Genomic DNA, 18,485 nt, shown 5'->3' on the forward strand with positions numbered 1-18,485 from the left:
AGGGAAGAAGGTCACATGACCCCCATATCTGATAGCACGGGTTTTCCCAACAGACGAATGAAAGATGATCATTGGTGATTGAGGGGGTGCACTCACATGAGAACAAGGACTTATGGTTACTATACTATTGTCAGGATTCTGCCTAAGTTTATCCTAGTTTATAGTGATTCTTTAATCTGCTCATCCAGGAAAAAGTAACAGGGTAGTATAACTCCCCTACCCCCCATTCCCTTCCCATAAAAAGGCATACTCCTCTTCCCCTTTCTCCCCCGATGCTTCATTTATGTGCTGAAAGAGAAGAGAAATACCCAATACTTTTGTGTATAGTGTGGGTATATAGCAGTCAGCCTCTTGCCACTCATTTCCTGCTGAGCAATTTCTCTTTGTCATATCTGGATTTAAACTACAGTAAGGTGGAACATGTGTGTGAATTCTTAATGTTCATGTGATCAAAGGATGCAAAATGAGACTTTTTTTTTCACTTCATTCAACTCTATGCACCACAATGTGCTGCGGTGGGGTGACATGTAATGTTGCTTAATATTGCAGAACATTTGCAGAATGCAACATAATCCACCTTAGTGCAGTATTATGTTGTAAACATGGTACATAGAAAACAATTGTTTTCTATATGCCCTTATGTGGAGCCTGCGTTGTTTTTGTGATGGTCACAGCTCAACAAACATGGTGTGAGTGAACCCTTAAACTAGTCCAGCATACATGGTGAGGGTATTGCTAAGAATTTTTTATTCATTTTACATATTGGACAAAACAGCAGGATATGTTGAAACACCATAAGATGAGCACAAACATCCAAGATTACAAGGTTATTGATGAAGTGGAGTGCAGGAAAAGACCCCTAGTCATCACAAGATGTCCCTGTTCAGTGCCCATAAGTTTTTTGCTGCCAGTTAGTGAAGTTATGCAGTCATCAGTCTGGGAACAAAGTATTTTCCCCTATTGTCTGTATTGTACCCACCCAATGCCAAGATGTAGTCTGCAGACATTTTATTGCTACACTCCATCACAAATAGGGGGAGTGGGGGAGCGTATGGGCTTCTTCTGTGTGGGTAGGCAAGGCTGAGATCCTCTCTGAGAATACCAGGAATTCTGTGACCCACTGCCCGGGCTGAGGTCTCTTCTCTTGCTATTTCTCTCTGCAAAGTTATGAACTTTATTAACTTGTTTAGGCTGCCCTGTATGGTAGAAAATACCCATCCTAGTTCCTCAGTTAAAGAAGAATCTCAGGCATTGTATAATTTGCCAGTTACATTGGTCCTGCTTATACCAATGTGACTATATATATATATATATATATATATATATATATTTATATATCATACCTGGCCAATGCCCCAGGAAGCTGGAGATCATTGAAGTAGACACCACTACTCCAGGGATCTCAACATGCCTCCAGGTCGTGTGCAGAGCAGCTGGCCTGATGCATTGTGAATACAGAAGGTCGGCTGATCAGCACAGGCACCATTCAGAGAATGCATTGCAATTCTTCTTTAATTAACATTCTTTCAAAGGAGACTTGTGTGGACTTGGGGAATACACTTGGAAATAGGCTTATACCAAGGAAAGGGAAAAAGAATAAAGGTTGAGATCTCAGATCTGTAGGTTTCCACATGGAAACCATAGTGGTCCCTATGCTAGAGAACTGTGGCCACCTTGTGGACCTCCTGAGCCAGTAAGAAAAAAGTTAATGCACACTCCTCTTAGTTTACACTAGGAACAGAGATGGGAACTGTGGCGGGGAGACCTCAAGTGTCCCTTGAGTCCCTAAGAGATGAAAGAAGCTAAGAGGCAATTTTGGAGATTAATATTCTGATAGACTGATAGTTTTTTACTTGTAAAACAAAGAGCGGTAAAAAAAGAAGATTTTCATTTCCAGTCACGTACGTAGTCTTCATTTTATGCGAAGTATAAGAAATCATGTTTGAATGCTTTCCTCCAACTGTGACTAAAATCAGAGGTGTGCCTCCATGCGTACTATCACAAATAAAACTGCAGATTTACAGCAGAAATAGATAGATCGGCACGTTAAGTTGTTGCTCCTGGAACTGCGTTCGGCCTTTCAGACTTAGAGGGAATAATGCTCTCCAGTGTAGGAACAGGAGCATTCAATTATAAACCATTCCAAAATTATGTTTCAAAGGGTATTCTCCCTATCAACTTGATTAACTGCCCTGGTTCTGCATCTCTGACTGTAGTCTCTAATATGGCATACTTTCCTACCTTAGGTACTGTAGCTTGATTTTTCAATGCCTAAAAACAATTTAGAAAACAAAGCTTTTGGCAGCTAAAAATGATCCGTCTTTAAGCAAACCTGCAGCTTCTGAGAAAAACATATGATGCAATGCACTGTGAGCCAATTAAGCTCTATTACATTTCACAGTTCTGTAAATCTTAGATGTCATCAGGCACTGGGAGCTTGCTTAGAGCAAAGGAGAGCAAAGAGTTGACTCTATAGCTTGGTAAATGCGAACAGCAGGGGGTAGGTAAAAATAGGCTGTTGATCTGCATTTTTACTGCTTTACTTTGTACTGTTAACTTGGCATGTCGTGATTGACAGGCAGCAGTGCCTGTCACACCTGCCCATTTCATTCAATAACCAGCTCGAAGTTGTAGCACCATGTTATTTCAATGCAAAATCTCCTTTCAGATGGAAAAAACAGCCAAAAAACAGGCATTCAGGAGACAGCATTTTCACCTTCTGAACACCTTGCAGATTGCCTCTGAAAAGGCTTGGGCCAGGACAGTGACCAAGCTGTAGTGCTTAACTACAATAGAAAAAAAGTGAGGTCACCCACCTGACTAGTCAAGGTCAGTTGTGTGTGGATTACACAGATATTTAGGAGCACCAATGAGCTAATGGGCAATGTTGATTTATCTCTTGGATTAGAATTTCTAGGGATTTTTTTAGAGTAGGGAACGGTTAAACCCCTGCCAATTTTTTTATTGCTGGAAAATCCACCTAGCACCTTACCCATTAACCCAGTACTGAAGTGCTCAGCTTATGACGACACCACGTTATAGCTCAATTACAAGAAATGGCCAACATACTGCCCATGTATCTCATAAATATACTGTGATCAAAATGCAAGTGTGGTCAGATAAGGAAGTAAAATTAATTAAAATAGTACGCCTGCGTTATCACAAATAAAAGGAAAAAGTGAGTATGACTGCCGCAACTAGACATGTGCACTGACATTTCTTTCTTTTTTTGTTTTTTTCGGAAATTAGAAAATTGGGAAATTGGGAAATTCGAAAATTCCCAATTTCTGAATTTCAAATTTCCACATTTCCAAATTCCGAAATTTCGAATTTCCGAAAATTCAGAATTTTCAAATTTCCCAATTTCCGAATTTTCACATTTCCAAATTTTCGAATTCCGAATTTCCAAATTTTTGAATTTTCGGAATTAGAAAATTCAGAAATTCAAAAATTTGAAAATTCTAAAATCTGAAAAAAAGAAAGTAAATCAGTAAAATTTGAAATGATAACTAACTAATAATAACTATTAAATTATAGGTATTGGGATTTCTTTTCAAATTCGGCTGTTAGTGAACGTAACAAGTACAAATTTATCTAAAGTTACGAATTATCTGAAATAACGAATGCCATATCTAAATGAATGAAACGATCTAATAATAATAAATAATTATTATTATTTATTATTAATTTGTTCCATTCCATTTGTTTAGATGCAGCATCCATTATTTCGGATAATTCGTAACTTCAGATATATTCGTATTCGTTACGTTCACAAACAGCCAACGTGGTCAGATAAGGGCTCCAATTGTGGTGGGTGCTATGTGCCTTCTACCTTTTTTTCTGGGGCCACTTTTACATTTGGCCTTAGTCAATTTTTGAGGTACATGGGCAGTGTGCTGGATATTTTTTGTAACTGAGATTTTTATTGCTGTCTGTTTCTCTGTGGAGATTCACTTTCTCTATTAGTAATGATAAATTTACAGTTTTACAGTTGTGTCTGGAAGAGGAGGCGAGAGGAAATCTTAAGATGAGGACAGTTATTTTGGTAACAGCTGTCTAAGAGGGGATTCCCCCTCACTCTGGAGAGATTTACTTTTTACTTTCTGTTGTGTCTTTGGGACAGGAAATAAAAAGAAATCTACAAATCTCTCTTCTACCTGACAAGGGTTTTAACTAGGGTTGCACTGATACCGGTATCTGTGCTGATACTAAGCATTTGCACAAGTACTTGCAGTCATCCAAATGCTTGGATACATGAAATCGATATCTTTTTTATGCGGCAAGGTACAATTTGAGCCCATACAAAATGAATGGGCTTAAATCGCACTGCAAAGAATCACATGTGATTTGAACAGAAATGTGGTGCAATTCCTGTCTGAATCACATGTGGTTTCCTGCACCGCTGCTGTGGGAACCCAGGCTTGTCATAGTGACTTCAGCGCAAACCGCACTGCACAAAAAAAAATAGGTATCATATGATTGGTGTCAGCAATTACCTGATAAAAAGTATTAGTGTTCGTACGTAATGGTATTGGTGTATACCTAACCTTAACCAATCCCTACCATATCCAAAACCAAAAAATATTTCTTGTTGTTCTTTAAAGTTGAAATCAGGAAATATACAAGCTTTACCCTTGTAGTTGGCTTTCCCTTGTACTTTAAAGTGGGGTTCCACCCAAAAGTGGCTTTAAGCATGTCATTTTTTTGGGGGGGGTGTAAGCCCTCTTTTTGTGGGACTTCCTGTCCCACTTCCTTCTTCCTGTTCTGGCCCGCCTAGGCCACTCCTCCTCTCGCCCTAGGTGGCCCCTCACTACCCCTCACTACCAGCAATCTTCTGGGACACAACATAGGCCCCAGAAGATCAGCTGGCCAATAACAGAGCGCAGCGCGGCTCGCGCATGCCCAGTGCACGCCCGGCCGTGAAGCCGTAAGCTGTCACGGCCAGGTGCCCACAGTGGCTATGACGGCGCTGGTGGAGAGGAGGGGGAGAGGAGCGAGGCTCCGGGCAGCCGTTTCGCTGGACCGTGGGACAGGTGAGTGTCGGTTTATTAAAAGTCAGCAGCTATGCTTTTTGTAGCTGCTGACTTTTAATAAACTAAAAAACGGGTGGAACTCCGCTTTCAGAGCTAAACGTTCATTTAGTCTAGGGATGTTCATTTAGTTTAGGGTAAGTTATATTATTTCCCCCCAACCCCCTGCTCCAGCACTGTTCTCTTCTGCCAGACTGTGGGTAAACCCTCTGCATCATCATGTACAGTGCATGGCCAATAATGCTACATTGTACAAGAGGATGTAAGCTTGCAACCAGGGCCCAGAGTGCTTTAGAGAGGACGCTGTTTAGGACCAGTCGCATGGATGGAGAGAGACTGCTGGAGCCAGGAGTGATATTGCATTGGGGGGGCACTGCAAGAGGAAATTTTGGATAATTCCAGGAGCTTTAATGGTTTCTTCTTAATTAGCTTGGACATAGTCAGTTAATTTGAATATATTAGAAACCTAGGAGTAGTATATATTGTATTATTATTCACGTTAAATTTTATTATAGCTTTTTTTATATCAAGGCGCAGGATGGCATGGTACAGGGGGGGCAAGAAGGTACAGTATAACAGTTAGGAGGGTACAGTACAGGGGGGCACAGTAGAAGGGGGACAGGAAGGTACAGTACAGGGGGAGGGTAAGTGTACGCAGTACAGGGGGCAAGAGGGTACAGTATAGGGGCAGTAATGTATTACTCAGATATGGTCTCCTCAAGAAGAGCTGTGCAGGGAAGCTGACAACACAGATTCTACCTATTCTGGCAGGCTGTCACTGGGCTAAATCTGCAAATGGAATACCAACTTCCCCTCTACCTTCCCCTCCGGAGTTTCTGGCTTTTTTCCCAGTGCTTTGCAGGGGTTAAGGAAGAACTCTGAGGTTGAGCATATTATTACTGCTGCTGTTTGTGTGGGTGGGATGTGTACTGCACCAATCACATGGGATGAATAGAGGAGGAGGGTCAGCAAGGATTGGGGCAGTACGCATCCCACCCACACAAGCAGCAGCAGTAATAAGATGCTCCGCCTCTGGGTTCTTCCTTAGCCCTGAAAAAATGGGGGGGGGGGATAAAGATGGGAACCTTGGGGTAGGGGAGAAGGAGGAGGGGGCGGGAGTGGAGGTGGGTAGGAGGTTGGGGATTGGTAGAGAAGAAGTGGAGTGAGACTGAGGGAATCCTGGTCTGAATAGGGATAAAAAAGAGGATTTGTGCTGACATGAGGGAAGGGGGGAGGCATATAGATGAGCGTGGAGGGGACTGGAGAGGGGTGGTCAGGGATAGGCATGGGGAATACTGTTGGCTGGTGAGGAATAGCAACAGTATAATAAAAGAAAATATGCTGTCTGTCAGGGAGGGGGAGAGGGGGAGATTCCATTAACTAGTAAAGAGAAAGTGTCGGGGAGTGTAGGGATTCCAGCTATTTGCAGTGTTTGTGTATGGGGGGGCAAACGCCTGTGTGAAGGTTAAGTGTCTGCAGAGAAGAAGACTAGGAGGGGGGAGGGGAGTGAGGGACTATTGTTGGGAAAGTGTCAGGAAAATAATTTCTGGACGGCTGAAGAAAAATCTGCAAATTAGCAGGGAGCGAGCAGCAAGGGTTAACAACATCTGGGAGAGGAGCAGTGTGCCAGGCAGAGGTAGACATGTGTGAGGATGAAAGGAAGGAGGATAGGATAGTGGCTGAGGTGGGGAGGAAGATTCCAGGGAGGGAGAGAGGCATTAAGACAGCTGGACACGGGATACAGAACTGAACTGTAGGAAACAAGATGGCCAAAGGGAGGGGAACTGTTGCCAGAATACTGCTGGGAGGAAATTTCAAGGCCCCCAATGCACCTAGGACCCCAGGGCAGTTCACATAGGTGCCTGTGCTTTAAGCCTTGGGGAGGGGACGGTAAATTACATATTCACAGGCCCCTTCCCCCACTATCAGTGTCCTGACACATCTCTCTGTTTTCCACAAGAGGAAAACAGGCTGCGCTGCTTTCAGATCCATCCAGCAGCTGAAAGCCAACAGGAGGGAGAGAAATTGCCTTTCAGCTGCTTGATAGATCGATTCTGTATTTTACAAACCGCACCGATCCACCTCTCTGTCCAGGCCCCTGTATGTGCTCGGGTCCCGTACAGGAGGACCGGTGGTCCCCCCTTATCAGTGGCCCTGCTCACAGCTCACAGTCAAAGTGCCATACAGAACATCATGATCAGCCAAGTATAATAAATCACATTAACCTGGCATGTACATTGTATATATCACAGGAATGTATTTTAGAATGATTGGTTGCACTTAGAACCATCTGCTCAGCTAAATGAGAAAGATTTTGCCCTGAACAGATATTTTGTGTGTCTTGCCAGTTCATTTTCGAAGGTCAAGGTCTGTAGAATGTGTGAAAGCTCTGAGCAATCTAGCACATTAGGAGAATTATATCCGATGACCTACTGAAGGAGATCTGAGATTTAGAGGATAAATCCCACTTCATAAATATCCTGGAGGAGAGATATGACTCTTCCAGCTCCTCTAATTAACTCCAACAGACTGAAGGTACCAAAATTCACACATATTGGATCACCTAAATGACAAAATGTATAAAAGAGAAACACTTGTATGTGCTGCCTCCAACATCGTGACCTCAGGACAGATGTTATATAATAAAATTAGGTCATTATGTGATCAGTGTTGGTACATCTGCTGTTTCTGTGGTGTCTATTGATTCAGTATTTCATCTCATATTAACCTAAAAGTTTTTGTTAGTTTTGGAAGGGTTATAACAACTATCAAATTTTATTTTTCTCTGTGTTGCCATTGAGGACATTTTCCCTCACCTACCTGGTGACAGCCCGTCATACCATGACACACAGAGACATAAAGTTGGTGAAAATCTCTACAGTGTGAACAAAAACATAAATTAAAAGTTATTAACCTTTCCCCACTGTAGTGAAAATGGAGTTTTGAGACACTTATACTTCTCAGGGTTTTTTTCCCTCAGAAAATAGGTGCAGTAACTCAGCCATGATCCCCCAAAACTCCCCTCGATACTCACACAGACACTCCAAGCTGCATCAAATACTGGATGTGATCGAATGGGAGGTTCTTAAAGGGGCATTAAATAACAGGAGTGCATTACGTAGAGAGTGCAGAGGTTCAGGGTTGCGCTACGGGCAGAGTTAGGGATGTGCTGCATACAGAGTGCAGAGTTAAGCCTTCTCCCACAGCTGTTTACCTCTGCATCTCCCATTCACATCTCACCTTTACCCTTCTTCAGCTTTGACCTCTGCATGCTACCCCCCCTTCTCTGAGTTCTTCTTCTCCCCCCACCTTAAAAACTCCACCATTGTTTACATGCCTTACTTTTGTTGCTGTATTAAGCTGAAGCACCCATCATGGTTCTAGTATCACCTTGAACATTATAGGTGGCTCTTCTTCTCTCACTTGCAGGGAGATCATCCAGTGGGGGTGTCGGCATCTGCACTGCACCTTGGGCACCTGCATCTCCCTTGTCCCCATCCTGCATTTAGTGGGAGCCACTCAGGAGATCAAATCTGTGGGAGCCGTTGGGAGACAAGCTGTCACTTGTAAACACAGAAGTCGGACTTCTGTGTTTACAAGTGATAGTGGTGAGCAGGGAGCAGAGGGCCTGAGCCAGAGGTGGTGGAACTAAGTTCCACCAAGTTCCAGCTGAAAAAAAAGTCCTGCTTGTGCTTACAAAATGCCTGTATATAAAACATAGAAGTTTGCTTTAGAGGTTTGTTTTCAAGCTTTCGTGGTGCTTCTTTGGCTTTTGGACTCTAAAGCTAGAAGAGCGCTATTATTCTAAATGAAAGGTCAGAGTCAAATTAAAAGCCAGGAAGATACAGTAACTTGGTCTTGTGACCTGACTTTTCTGATCTGAATACATGTTGTAGGTCAGTAATTCAGAAAATATTGTAGATAGAGGGTAACCTAAGCCACGCAAATAGCATTACCCCGATGAGCTCAGTGTCCATAATTCTCTAAAGAATGGTTGGCTTCAAGGGGCATATTTATAAAAAACATTTACACAGCTGTTCATCCATCAAAATTAGGGAAATGGGGAAGATACTGCATTATGGCCACTAGATACTGCTAACTATCGTAGGAAACAGATATGCTCCTCAGCTCCATCTAGCAACCATAATTTGGCATTTTTTAAATTCACACATTCAATCTGCAGAGAATATAACCTGAGAACACTTGATTTTGCTCAATTTGCATAGAAACATAATTGCATGCAGTCTCAAAGGCACATTTTTATAGGTTCATCTGTAAGTATCCTTTGTTTTCCTAACGATGTGAAATGGAAATATATTCGTCAGTGAATGTTGTTATAACCGCTTCCAAGTAAATCAGCTTGCAATTTATGGTCAGCTTTGAAGAAGACATTTTGTGGACTTTCAACAACCCACCTCTGCTTCCTTCTCTGACACAAATACAGACACACGCTGCGCTTCTTTACACAAAGAGCATGCTGTCATTATTAGGATGTTGATTCATTGTAAAACAGTCACAGTTGAGCAAGTTTATATTTATACAGAGCTCATGCAATTACATTAATTACTTCCTTTTGTAAATTGGTATGTTCTGATATTGTTTTTCTTTTTTTTTTGCTCTTCTCAGATTATTCTTGTCAGCTCCTCAGTCTCTGAACAATGCCTTTTCACAAGCAGCGATGAAGGGACAACCTTTCAAAAACACTTGATTACCTTCTCTGTGGAGACCCTCATCTTTCATCCAAAGGAGGAGGACAAGCTGCTTGCGTACACGAAAGATGCCAAGGTAATGGCTTGTGTATGTTTATTTCATTTAAAGGATAACTAAACTCAAGAACAAAAATGTAATTTATTGTAGCTTACCAGTCCTTCGATTTGTTGGCTGTACTGCTTTCCATTCTCCAGGATAAGAATTTTTTTAGCATGTACTGAAGAAACCTGCTGATGTTGACAGAAATGCAGAGTCCTTGCCATTTCCTGTGACCTGAACTAAAAGAACAAACAATGTTATTTTGTTATCTGTAAACTATTGATCTCTCCATTTTCCATTTAATTGAGCTTTACAAAGGCAGGCATGTGTGATCCAACCTGGGTGACAACCATTGTTCCCTCCATAGATACATTGGAGGAGTGAATGTAGATACCCAGACATGGGAAGTGTTATTTGCAGAACTGTAGGTAAAAATAAAGGAAAAAAGAAAGAAAATTATGTCAACCACCTTATCTAAATATTAGTAAGCTGCAATATATTATGAGTATTTTTAAGGTCCAGAGCAATGTTCTCCAAACTTTTGAAACAAAGGGTCAGTTTACTGCCCTTCAAAATTTAGGGGGGACAGACTTTGGCCAGTGGATGTAGAAAGTGCCCTGGCATTGGTGGGAGTAAACAATGCCATAGGCTTCATGGTCAGTGGGGGTAAAAAAAATTACATCTTTGGTATCAGTGAGAGGAACAGTGTCCCACCACTGATGTCAGGAGAAGAAATGGTACCCCATTGTTGGTGTTAGTGGGAGGAATAGTGCCCCATCTCTGGTGTCAATGGGAGGAATTGTACCCCATTGTTGGTGTCAGAGGAATAGTGCCTTATATCAGTGAAAAGAATAGTTACCCAAGGGCCAGATAAAGGCAAGCAAAGGGCCACATCTGGCCCAGGGGCCATAGTTTGGAGACCCCTTGCCTAGATATTAGAATGTTTCCTTTTTTATGGTCTCCACATTCCTGGGACTTGCATGGGTAAAAGTGTGAGAAAAAGTCTGCAAACTTGTGACCATTGTTGGGGTGCAATTACTCATTGCATGCTTAATCAGCAAAGAAACTGGTTTGCTTACACGGGGCACATTTTGGGTACTAAACTGGATGTACTTAAAGAACATAATGTAATGTATTGATAATAAACCCTAGAACAGCCTTTTTTTCAACCAGGGTGCCTTTAGGTTTCTTCTGGGGTGCCTTGACAAAATGCCTAAAAATTGCCCAGAAATTGTATTTAAGCCAGTGAATGGATCAAGCCTGCCTTTTAGTTACACAAAGCCAGAGGTTTTTATTGTGCATCAGTACAACCTTCTAGCTGCCAGCGGCCTAAGGAGGACATTGGACGTCTGCATAGCATCCTTCTTTGACCCTCCTCTACCCCTCCCCATCAGCACTGGGGTCACATTAGCCGAGTGAGGGAGAGGAACTGAGGAAGAAGAAAAACATTGGAATACTAGTCAGTTCCAGTGTGCAAAGGTGTGTTTGCTTTGGAAGAATAAATCAACTATAATGTTGGGTTTCCAACATGTGTGGATGTTGCCACATTATATAAAACTTTTCATTTTTTACATTGTTATAGGAACTATTTCTGATTGGTACTGTAAAACAAAAGTTAATACTGCAATTGCAGGAAAATATTCACAGGATGCAATCACTGTGTTTAAAATGTCCGTTTAGTGCAAAAAGTATTATTAAAATGTTATTTTATACATAGATAAGAAAGGGGTGGTGTGAGATGTTATTAAAAACTAACAAATAGAAATATGTTATTAAAAGCTAGCGAATAAAACAATTGCAAAGGAAAAACCTTGAGAGGGGAGGGGGGAGTAGAGACAGAGATAGCTTCTAGCAGAAGATTTGTCTGTGTGTTAGGTGAAGGTTACAGAACACATTTCAACAGTGAGAACAAAATGGAGTCTCTTGTGCTTAAATGAACAATACAGTGAAAGTCCATGTCATTTTCCTCCTTTTGTTTATTTGACAACATTCTTCTCCACGTTACATTCAACCAATTTCTCATAACTCCTGCTACATTGGCACAGAGAGACAGTGTCCTGTTCAGCTCTGTCAGGGCTGGGCACAGCCCTTCCCTCTCAAAGCTGGCCGCTCAGCTGTCAGCTAATTACCAGCTCCTATCTCTCCACAGAGACTCACCTGTTGATGTTATCCTGCTCGTCAGTTCTGCCTACTTAAGCCGTCCAGTCCAGATGATCTCTGCCTTCGCCTTGGTCACATCTTTAGAGACGCTCCCCACTGAGCTGGAGAAGTTGATCACATTTGCCATCCTCATTGACTCCAGACTCAGAGAAAGACTCCCTTTTAAGGAGCGCTTGTGGAAGCTTCCTGTACATTTGTCTCCGAACTTTGCAGTCCTACCCTTGCCTCCCTAACCTCCCGTGCCTCCTGGTAACGAGTCGGTCTGTGAAGATGAACCCATGCACTCTCTGCGGATGAGAGAACCCTTAGGAGGAGGGAGAGATTGTGCCTTTATTGTGGCCAGGCAGGTCACTTTTTGAAGTCTTGTTCTACCCCTCCAGGGAACGCCCGAACCTTGAGGTCCTGTCACAGACAGACCTTAGGTGGCGCTGTTTCGTCCCCAGTTATCCAGAAGGATAAGCCCCTGGTTTTGGGTACACTTTCTTGGTCTGAGTCGCCCATTGAGATACAGGCTCTGATCGACTCTGAGGTTGCAGGCCTGTTCAATGATGCTGCCTTTTTATCGAAGCACTCGATTCTGCTGCAGCTGTGTGACACTCCACTTGCCATTGAGGCTCTTGATGGGAGACCTCTACAACCTGCCCATGTGACTCATGAGACTGTTCCGTTGTCCAAGGCCGTAGGGGTTCTTCAACATGAGATAATCCCATTCCAAGTTATTTCCTCACCTAAGTTTCCACTGGTTATTGGTTATCCTTGGTTACAGAGGCACAACCCCTCTTTTGATTGGCTCCATGCTGAGGTTCTCTCCTGTTCGCCACAATGCAGTAAAACATGCTTCCAGAAGGTAGCCAAGGTCCTGTGCACCTCTTCACTCTCCTCCCTGCCGCAAATCGAGTACCGCGATTTTAGCAATGTCTTTGACAAAGGTCAAGCCAGTAGTTTGCCTCCACACCGGCCGTATGATTGTGCAATTGACCTTCAATCTGGTGCCATACCCCCTCGTGGCCAGGTTTACCCTTTGTCGGTCTTGAAGGATAAGGCCATGAAGGAGTATGTTGCAGACGCACTTTACCACCTCAGTGCCTCGTCCTCACCCTGAACAGATTGAGAACCAGGAGGAGTATGAAGTACAGTCCATTGTTGACTCCTGTAGGTTCCGTGGGCGCATATAGTACCTGGTGCATTGGAAAGGGTATGGTCCAGAGGAACGCTCTTGGGTCTCATTCTCGGACATACATGCCCTCCATAGACGTTTTCCCCTCAAGCCTTTTTTTATTATTATTAAACAAGTGTGATTTAACTGTACTTTTGTCTCAGTCTGACTCATGGCTCCTGACAAGCTCTCCTAATTTTCTTAGAATAATGAGTTCATCAGGGCTGGTGGACCATTTGTTGGTACAGTAGGTAGTCACACAGGCATAGACTGATGAGGAAGTAAATAACAAATATGAGAAATAGGAACCTCACAATGTAAGAGCCTAGTTACTGTAACCATGTTGCTATGCCATATAAAAAGTCACCAAAACCTCCTAATCCCTTTAAAGGGGTTCCATCCATCTTTAGAAATATCTCTGGCCTTATTTTGTAGTTCTCTTATCTTAGCAAGATGCTCTTTAATAATGTCCTCATTATCAGAAATGCATATACAACAGTCAGTGCGAAATACTTTAAACATCCTACCTTGAGCTGCAGTAAGATAATTTAGCGTTAATCTATGCTCTAATACTACTTTTTTAAGCTGAGCCATTTCTTCACTTAATAAACCTATGTCAGTGGTAGTAAGGTTAATAATCTCATCTACAATTCTAGTGTAAATATTTACTCTTTTCATTGCTTCAATTCCCCATCCTGTCCAGTAGGGAACCATGACCATGCCATGTAACCTTCATTGAACAAGCTCTCTTTTGAACACTAAAGGGTATTCTGGACTTTGACCTGGTCGATCTGTATTTTGCGAAAAGCCAAAGCAGATGCTAACTATAACATGTACCTGTAACATTAGTAGGAAGCCAGGCGTAAGCTTTATCTCCACATATATAATATAACCCTTTATGTATGGATGGTATGCCTGCTCCTAAAAAACTAGATGCAATAACATGGAATCTCAGGTTACCAATATTTCCACATATTGGGAACTGTGAGCAATTTGTACTATAAAGGGTTCTATTTAGTTCTGGATCTGGGATATAATAATATTGAGCAAAGTTTCCTCCATAAACTGTAATCTTTGCTCCAGTGCAAACTGAATTGCCCAACCGTGTACATTTAGTGTTAAACAGACATGTAATGTTTAGATAAATCTGTGAAGTGGCAATGTGTTTTGAAACAATCAATGATCTGTGCTCATTAGCTATGGAGACTATGTATGAGACATTTATTCTGGTCCTGTTTAGATCAGTGAAGTTGAGAGGTGTTGCTATCATGGGTATTGTTCCTGTTTGGGGATGTAAGTGAGAACACACCCAGCAGTTACTAGCGTTGCTATGGGTTGCATGCAATTTTAACATTCGGATGAAAGGGTTATTTTTCCATTTCTCAGTTCTCACAAACAACAGGAAAAGAAACATCATTTTTATTTCAAAGGATATCAACACTTCAGGATTTTCATGCAGTGACTGACGTGAATCCAGGTGGGTTTTCTTTCCAACTTGACAGCAGAATCGGTTGTCAAAAGCACCAAATGTGGTCCATCAAACTTTGGTTCTAGCGGCTTTCTGATGTGTCGCTTGACCACCCCCCAGTCACCTGTTTGGATTCTGTGAATACCTGAAACAATCTGAGTCAGGGATAGATTTGTAAACACCTTCATGTATTTTATTCAATATTCTTTGCAAAATCTGAACATATTCTAACAGACTAGAGTGAGAAGCCTGCAACTGATGGGGAAATAAAATATCACAGGGGGACAGCCCATGTGGTAGTTTGTACAGAATATAGGGCTAATGGCAAAGCTTCCACCCATCCTTTTTCTGTATCTGCTTTAATTTTTGCACATCTGTTTTTCAAAATTCCATTAAGTCTCTCAACTTTAACACTACTTTGTGAATGATAAGGTGTATGGAAAGCTTGCTGTATGTGAAGGGCTTACATTACCTCTTTCATTACTTCCCCAGTAAACTGGGTTCCTCTGTCACTCTCAATAGTTTCAGGAACTCCATATTTACAAACTATTTAATTCAAAATTTTCTTTGCTGTTGTTTTTGCATTTTCTTTAGCTACCAGCCAGCACTCAGGCCAACCTGAAAACATGTCAACACGCACTAGAGCGTACTTATAGGTGCCTATTCTGGGCATCTGAATGTAGTCTATTTGAATTCTTTAGAAAGGGAAATCTGGTTTAGGAGAATGCTTTTGGGGAACATGGACAGGCCTCCCTGCATTGTACAGAGCACAAAACCTGGCTGCAAATGCACTAAATCCAGGTGCTATCCAATAGCAGTCAGTAAGTGCCACCATCGTGCCCTTAGCAAGATGACTGACACCATGTGCCAGTTGTGCTAAAACTAGATACAAACTCCTAGGTAGACACCACCTGTTGTCAGCACTCCACAGGCCCTGCTGATTTGGGGTAGCATTACATTTGATCCACTTATCCTTCTCTTCTTAAGGGGCCTGGTTCTGCAACGGAATTAAAGTTTCTATATCCTGACTGTCATGTCATTTCCCTTTGCATGTCCTATGACCTTCAAGATGGCAACTTCTGCTGGTTTCTGAAAGGCTTTAAATAGCCGCTCTATGAGTTTTGCATGTCTCACTGGCTTCCCTGCACTAGTCAGAAAGCTTTTTGCTTTCCAAATAGGCCCAAAATCGTGAGCTATTCCAAATGCATATCTGCTGTCAGTTTAAACGTTTCCCCTTTGATTCTCTAGGAGATGACATGCTTTGACTACAGCACACAACTCAGCTTCCTGTGCTGACATCTGGAATATCAATGCTTCCTGATGTAAAATAGTTTCTGTAGTGGTTACAGCAAACCCTGTGTGTGGCTGACCATCATCGGTGTAAAATCTGGAACCATCTACGAATAAGTGTGTGTCACAATCTGATAAAGGCTTATCTTTTGCTGGTGTGACAGAGGCCCTTTCTACCTCCATCTGAGCCATACAATCATGAGAAAAACTCTCAGGTTCTACATCAGTACCATTTCTTGCATCTTTCTCATCAATTATAGGAAGAAGAGTAGCCAGATTTAACCACTTGCTTACTGGGCACTTAAACCCCCCTCCTGCCCAGACCAATTTTCAGCTTTCAGCGCTGACGCACTTTGAATGACAATTGCGCAGTCATACAACACTGTACCCAAATGAAATTTTTATCATTTTTTTCTCACAAATAGAGCTTTCTTTTGGTGGTATTTAATCACAGCTGGGATTTTTATTTTTTGCTAAACAAACAAAAAAAGATGGAAAATTTTGAAAAAAAAAATCATGTTTCGTAGTTTATTATAAAATTTTGCAAACAGGTAATTTTTCTCCTTCATTGATATGCGCTGATGAGGCGGCACTGGTGAGCACGGATAGGCACAGTTAAGGCGGCACTAATAGGCACAGTTAAGGCGGAACTGATAGGCACAGTTAAGGCGGCACTGATAGGCACAGATAAGGCGGCACTGATGGGGACAGATAAGGCGGTACTGATGGGCACAGATAAGGCTGCACTGATGGCCACTAATGGGCGCTGATGGGTGGCTTGTATGGGTGGCATGGATAGGTGGCACTGATGGGCACTGATGGGTTCCACTGATGTGGGGCACTGATGGGCGGCACTGATGGGGAGCAATGATGGGTGGCACTGATGGGCAGTGATGGGCGGCACTGATGGGCACTTATGGGCACTGGTAGGTGACACTGATGGGCACTGATAGGTGGCACTGATGTGCAGCACTGTTGTTGTTGCACTGATTGTGGGCGCTTATGGGTGGCACTGTGGACGCTGATGGGTGGCACTGTGGGCACTGATGGGTGGCACTGTGGGCACTGATGGGTGATGCTGGTGGGCACTGGTAGGCGGCACTGCTGCCTATTGCTAGGTGTCACTGGCAGGGGGCACAGATGATCGCCGTGATCGGGACTGATGCCACTCTCACGGCCGCCGGTGATCGACTTTTTTTTTCCTCCTCACGCTCTCAGCGCGAGGAGAAAAAATAGCCGATTACCGACTCTGTTTACATCACATGATCAGCTGTCATTGGCTGACAGCTGATCATGTAGTAAGGGGTAGGGACCGACCCCTTACTCCGATCTGTGATCAGGCGAGTCTCATAGACTCATAGAATCTAGTATAAGCTCAGTTACTTTGTCTAGCAACAAAATTCAGGCAGCTTTGGCTCGCATATAACTGGGAGAGCCTTTGAAGACAGGGTCTAATGAGGCTGATACATACATCACAGGCCTCTGTTTGTCTCCATGTAGCTGGAGCCCTGCAGAAAATCCATTGACTTCATGACCAAACAATGAGAAAGTCTTAGTATAGTCAGTACTCAGTGGGTACTGTCTAATCTGTGGGAGATGGGCCCCTGGTTTCATTTTTATCATAACTGGGGTGCAGTCCAGAAGACCTACATCATATTTGCTGGTGGCCCATAAATCAGCGGGAATCACTTCCAATTCTGGAGGAAATGGCGGAGTGGAGTCTTGGATTAAAAATACTCCACAGGCAGAATTTAAAACTTCTCCTGACAGACTACTGACCACTTGGACTTCTGTAGGAATGTAGTCTATGTTTGCTAAAATTTGGTTCAAAATGTCAGCTCCCAAAAGATTGGTAGGAACTGTGTCTGAAACTAACACTTTAGTGACCATTTCTGTTTGCTGTCCTAGCCTGAGTTTAAGTGGCTTGGACTCAACCAAATCAGTAGAGGTCCTGGTTAGGCCAACACCAGAGATAACATTTGTAGATAATAATCCTGGAGGTAAGTCCTCTATATTAAAAACGTTTCGCCTTGCACCAGTATTGGTTAAACAGGTTAATTCTGTTTCTCCTCCAGGATAGGGGAGTTCTTGTAAAAATACTTTTACTCTGGCCTCAGGACCATTGTCTCCCCTATTTAACATGATTGAAACTGGCATTCCATTTTCCTATGCCTGATCCACTGCTTTTGGCAGAGAACTGGGATCAGCATGAGGTGCCTCTAAACTCCTTTCCAGTTTACAGTCAGGAAGATGGCAGAATTTGGCTATGTGTCCTTCCCCATTACAATTGTAGCATATAATTGGTCCCTGATTGCCATGATTTCTGAACTTGCCTCTTTCTCTCTGCTTCCCCATGTACATAACCTTGGGTTTGCTGTCTTTCTGATTAATCCTGTTTTCTATAGATAACAGAATAGGCAGGAGGTCTCGAACAGACATATTGCCTACATATTGCCTGCCTCAGGCCTTGCTGTGAACATTTTTTCTTTCAACTGGGGTATTAAACCATCAAGAACCCTTTGTTTCACCCCTTATGTAGCTGGACTTGCAGTTTCTCCTGCCTTCTCTTCCTCTATTTGAAGGCCTGCTTCCTCGGCCATATCGCTTAACCGCCTCCAATAAGCCCCTGCTG

General features: G+C 42.7%; 1 protein-coding gene across 2 annotated transcripts in view; it reads left to right on the forward strand.

The window, feature by feature from the left end:
* Positions 1 to 18,485, forward strand: part of SORCS2 (sortilin related VPS10 domain containing receptor 2) — a 1,340,427-nt gene that overhangs the window by 949,400 nt on the left and 372,542 nt on the right. For both annotated transcript variants that reach the window (XM_073610686.1, XM_073610693.1), the window contains exon 4: positions 9,657 to 9,815. In XM_073610686.1, coding sequence (XP_073466787.1) covers positions 9,657 to 9,815 — 159 coding nt within the window. The remainder of the gene's footprint in view (positions 1 to 9,656; positions 9,816 to 18,485) is intronic.

The sequence above is a fragment of the Aquarana catesbeiana genome, linkage group LG01 (assembly GCF_042186555.1).
Source record: "Aquarana catesbeiana isolate 2022-GZ linkage group LG01, ASM4218655v1, whole genome shotgun sequence".
Lineage (NCBI taxonomy): Eukaryota > Metazoa > Chordata > Amphibia > Anura > Ranidae > Aquarana > Aquarana catesbeiana.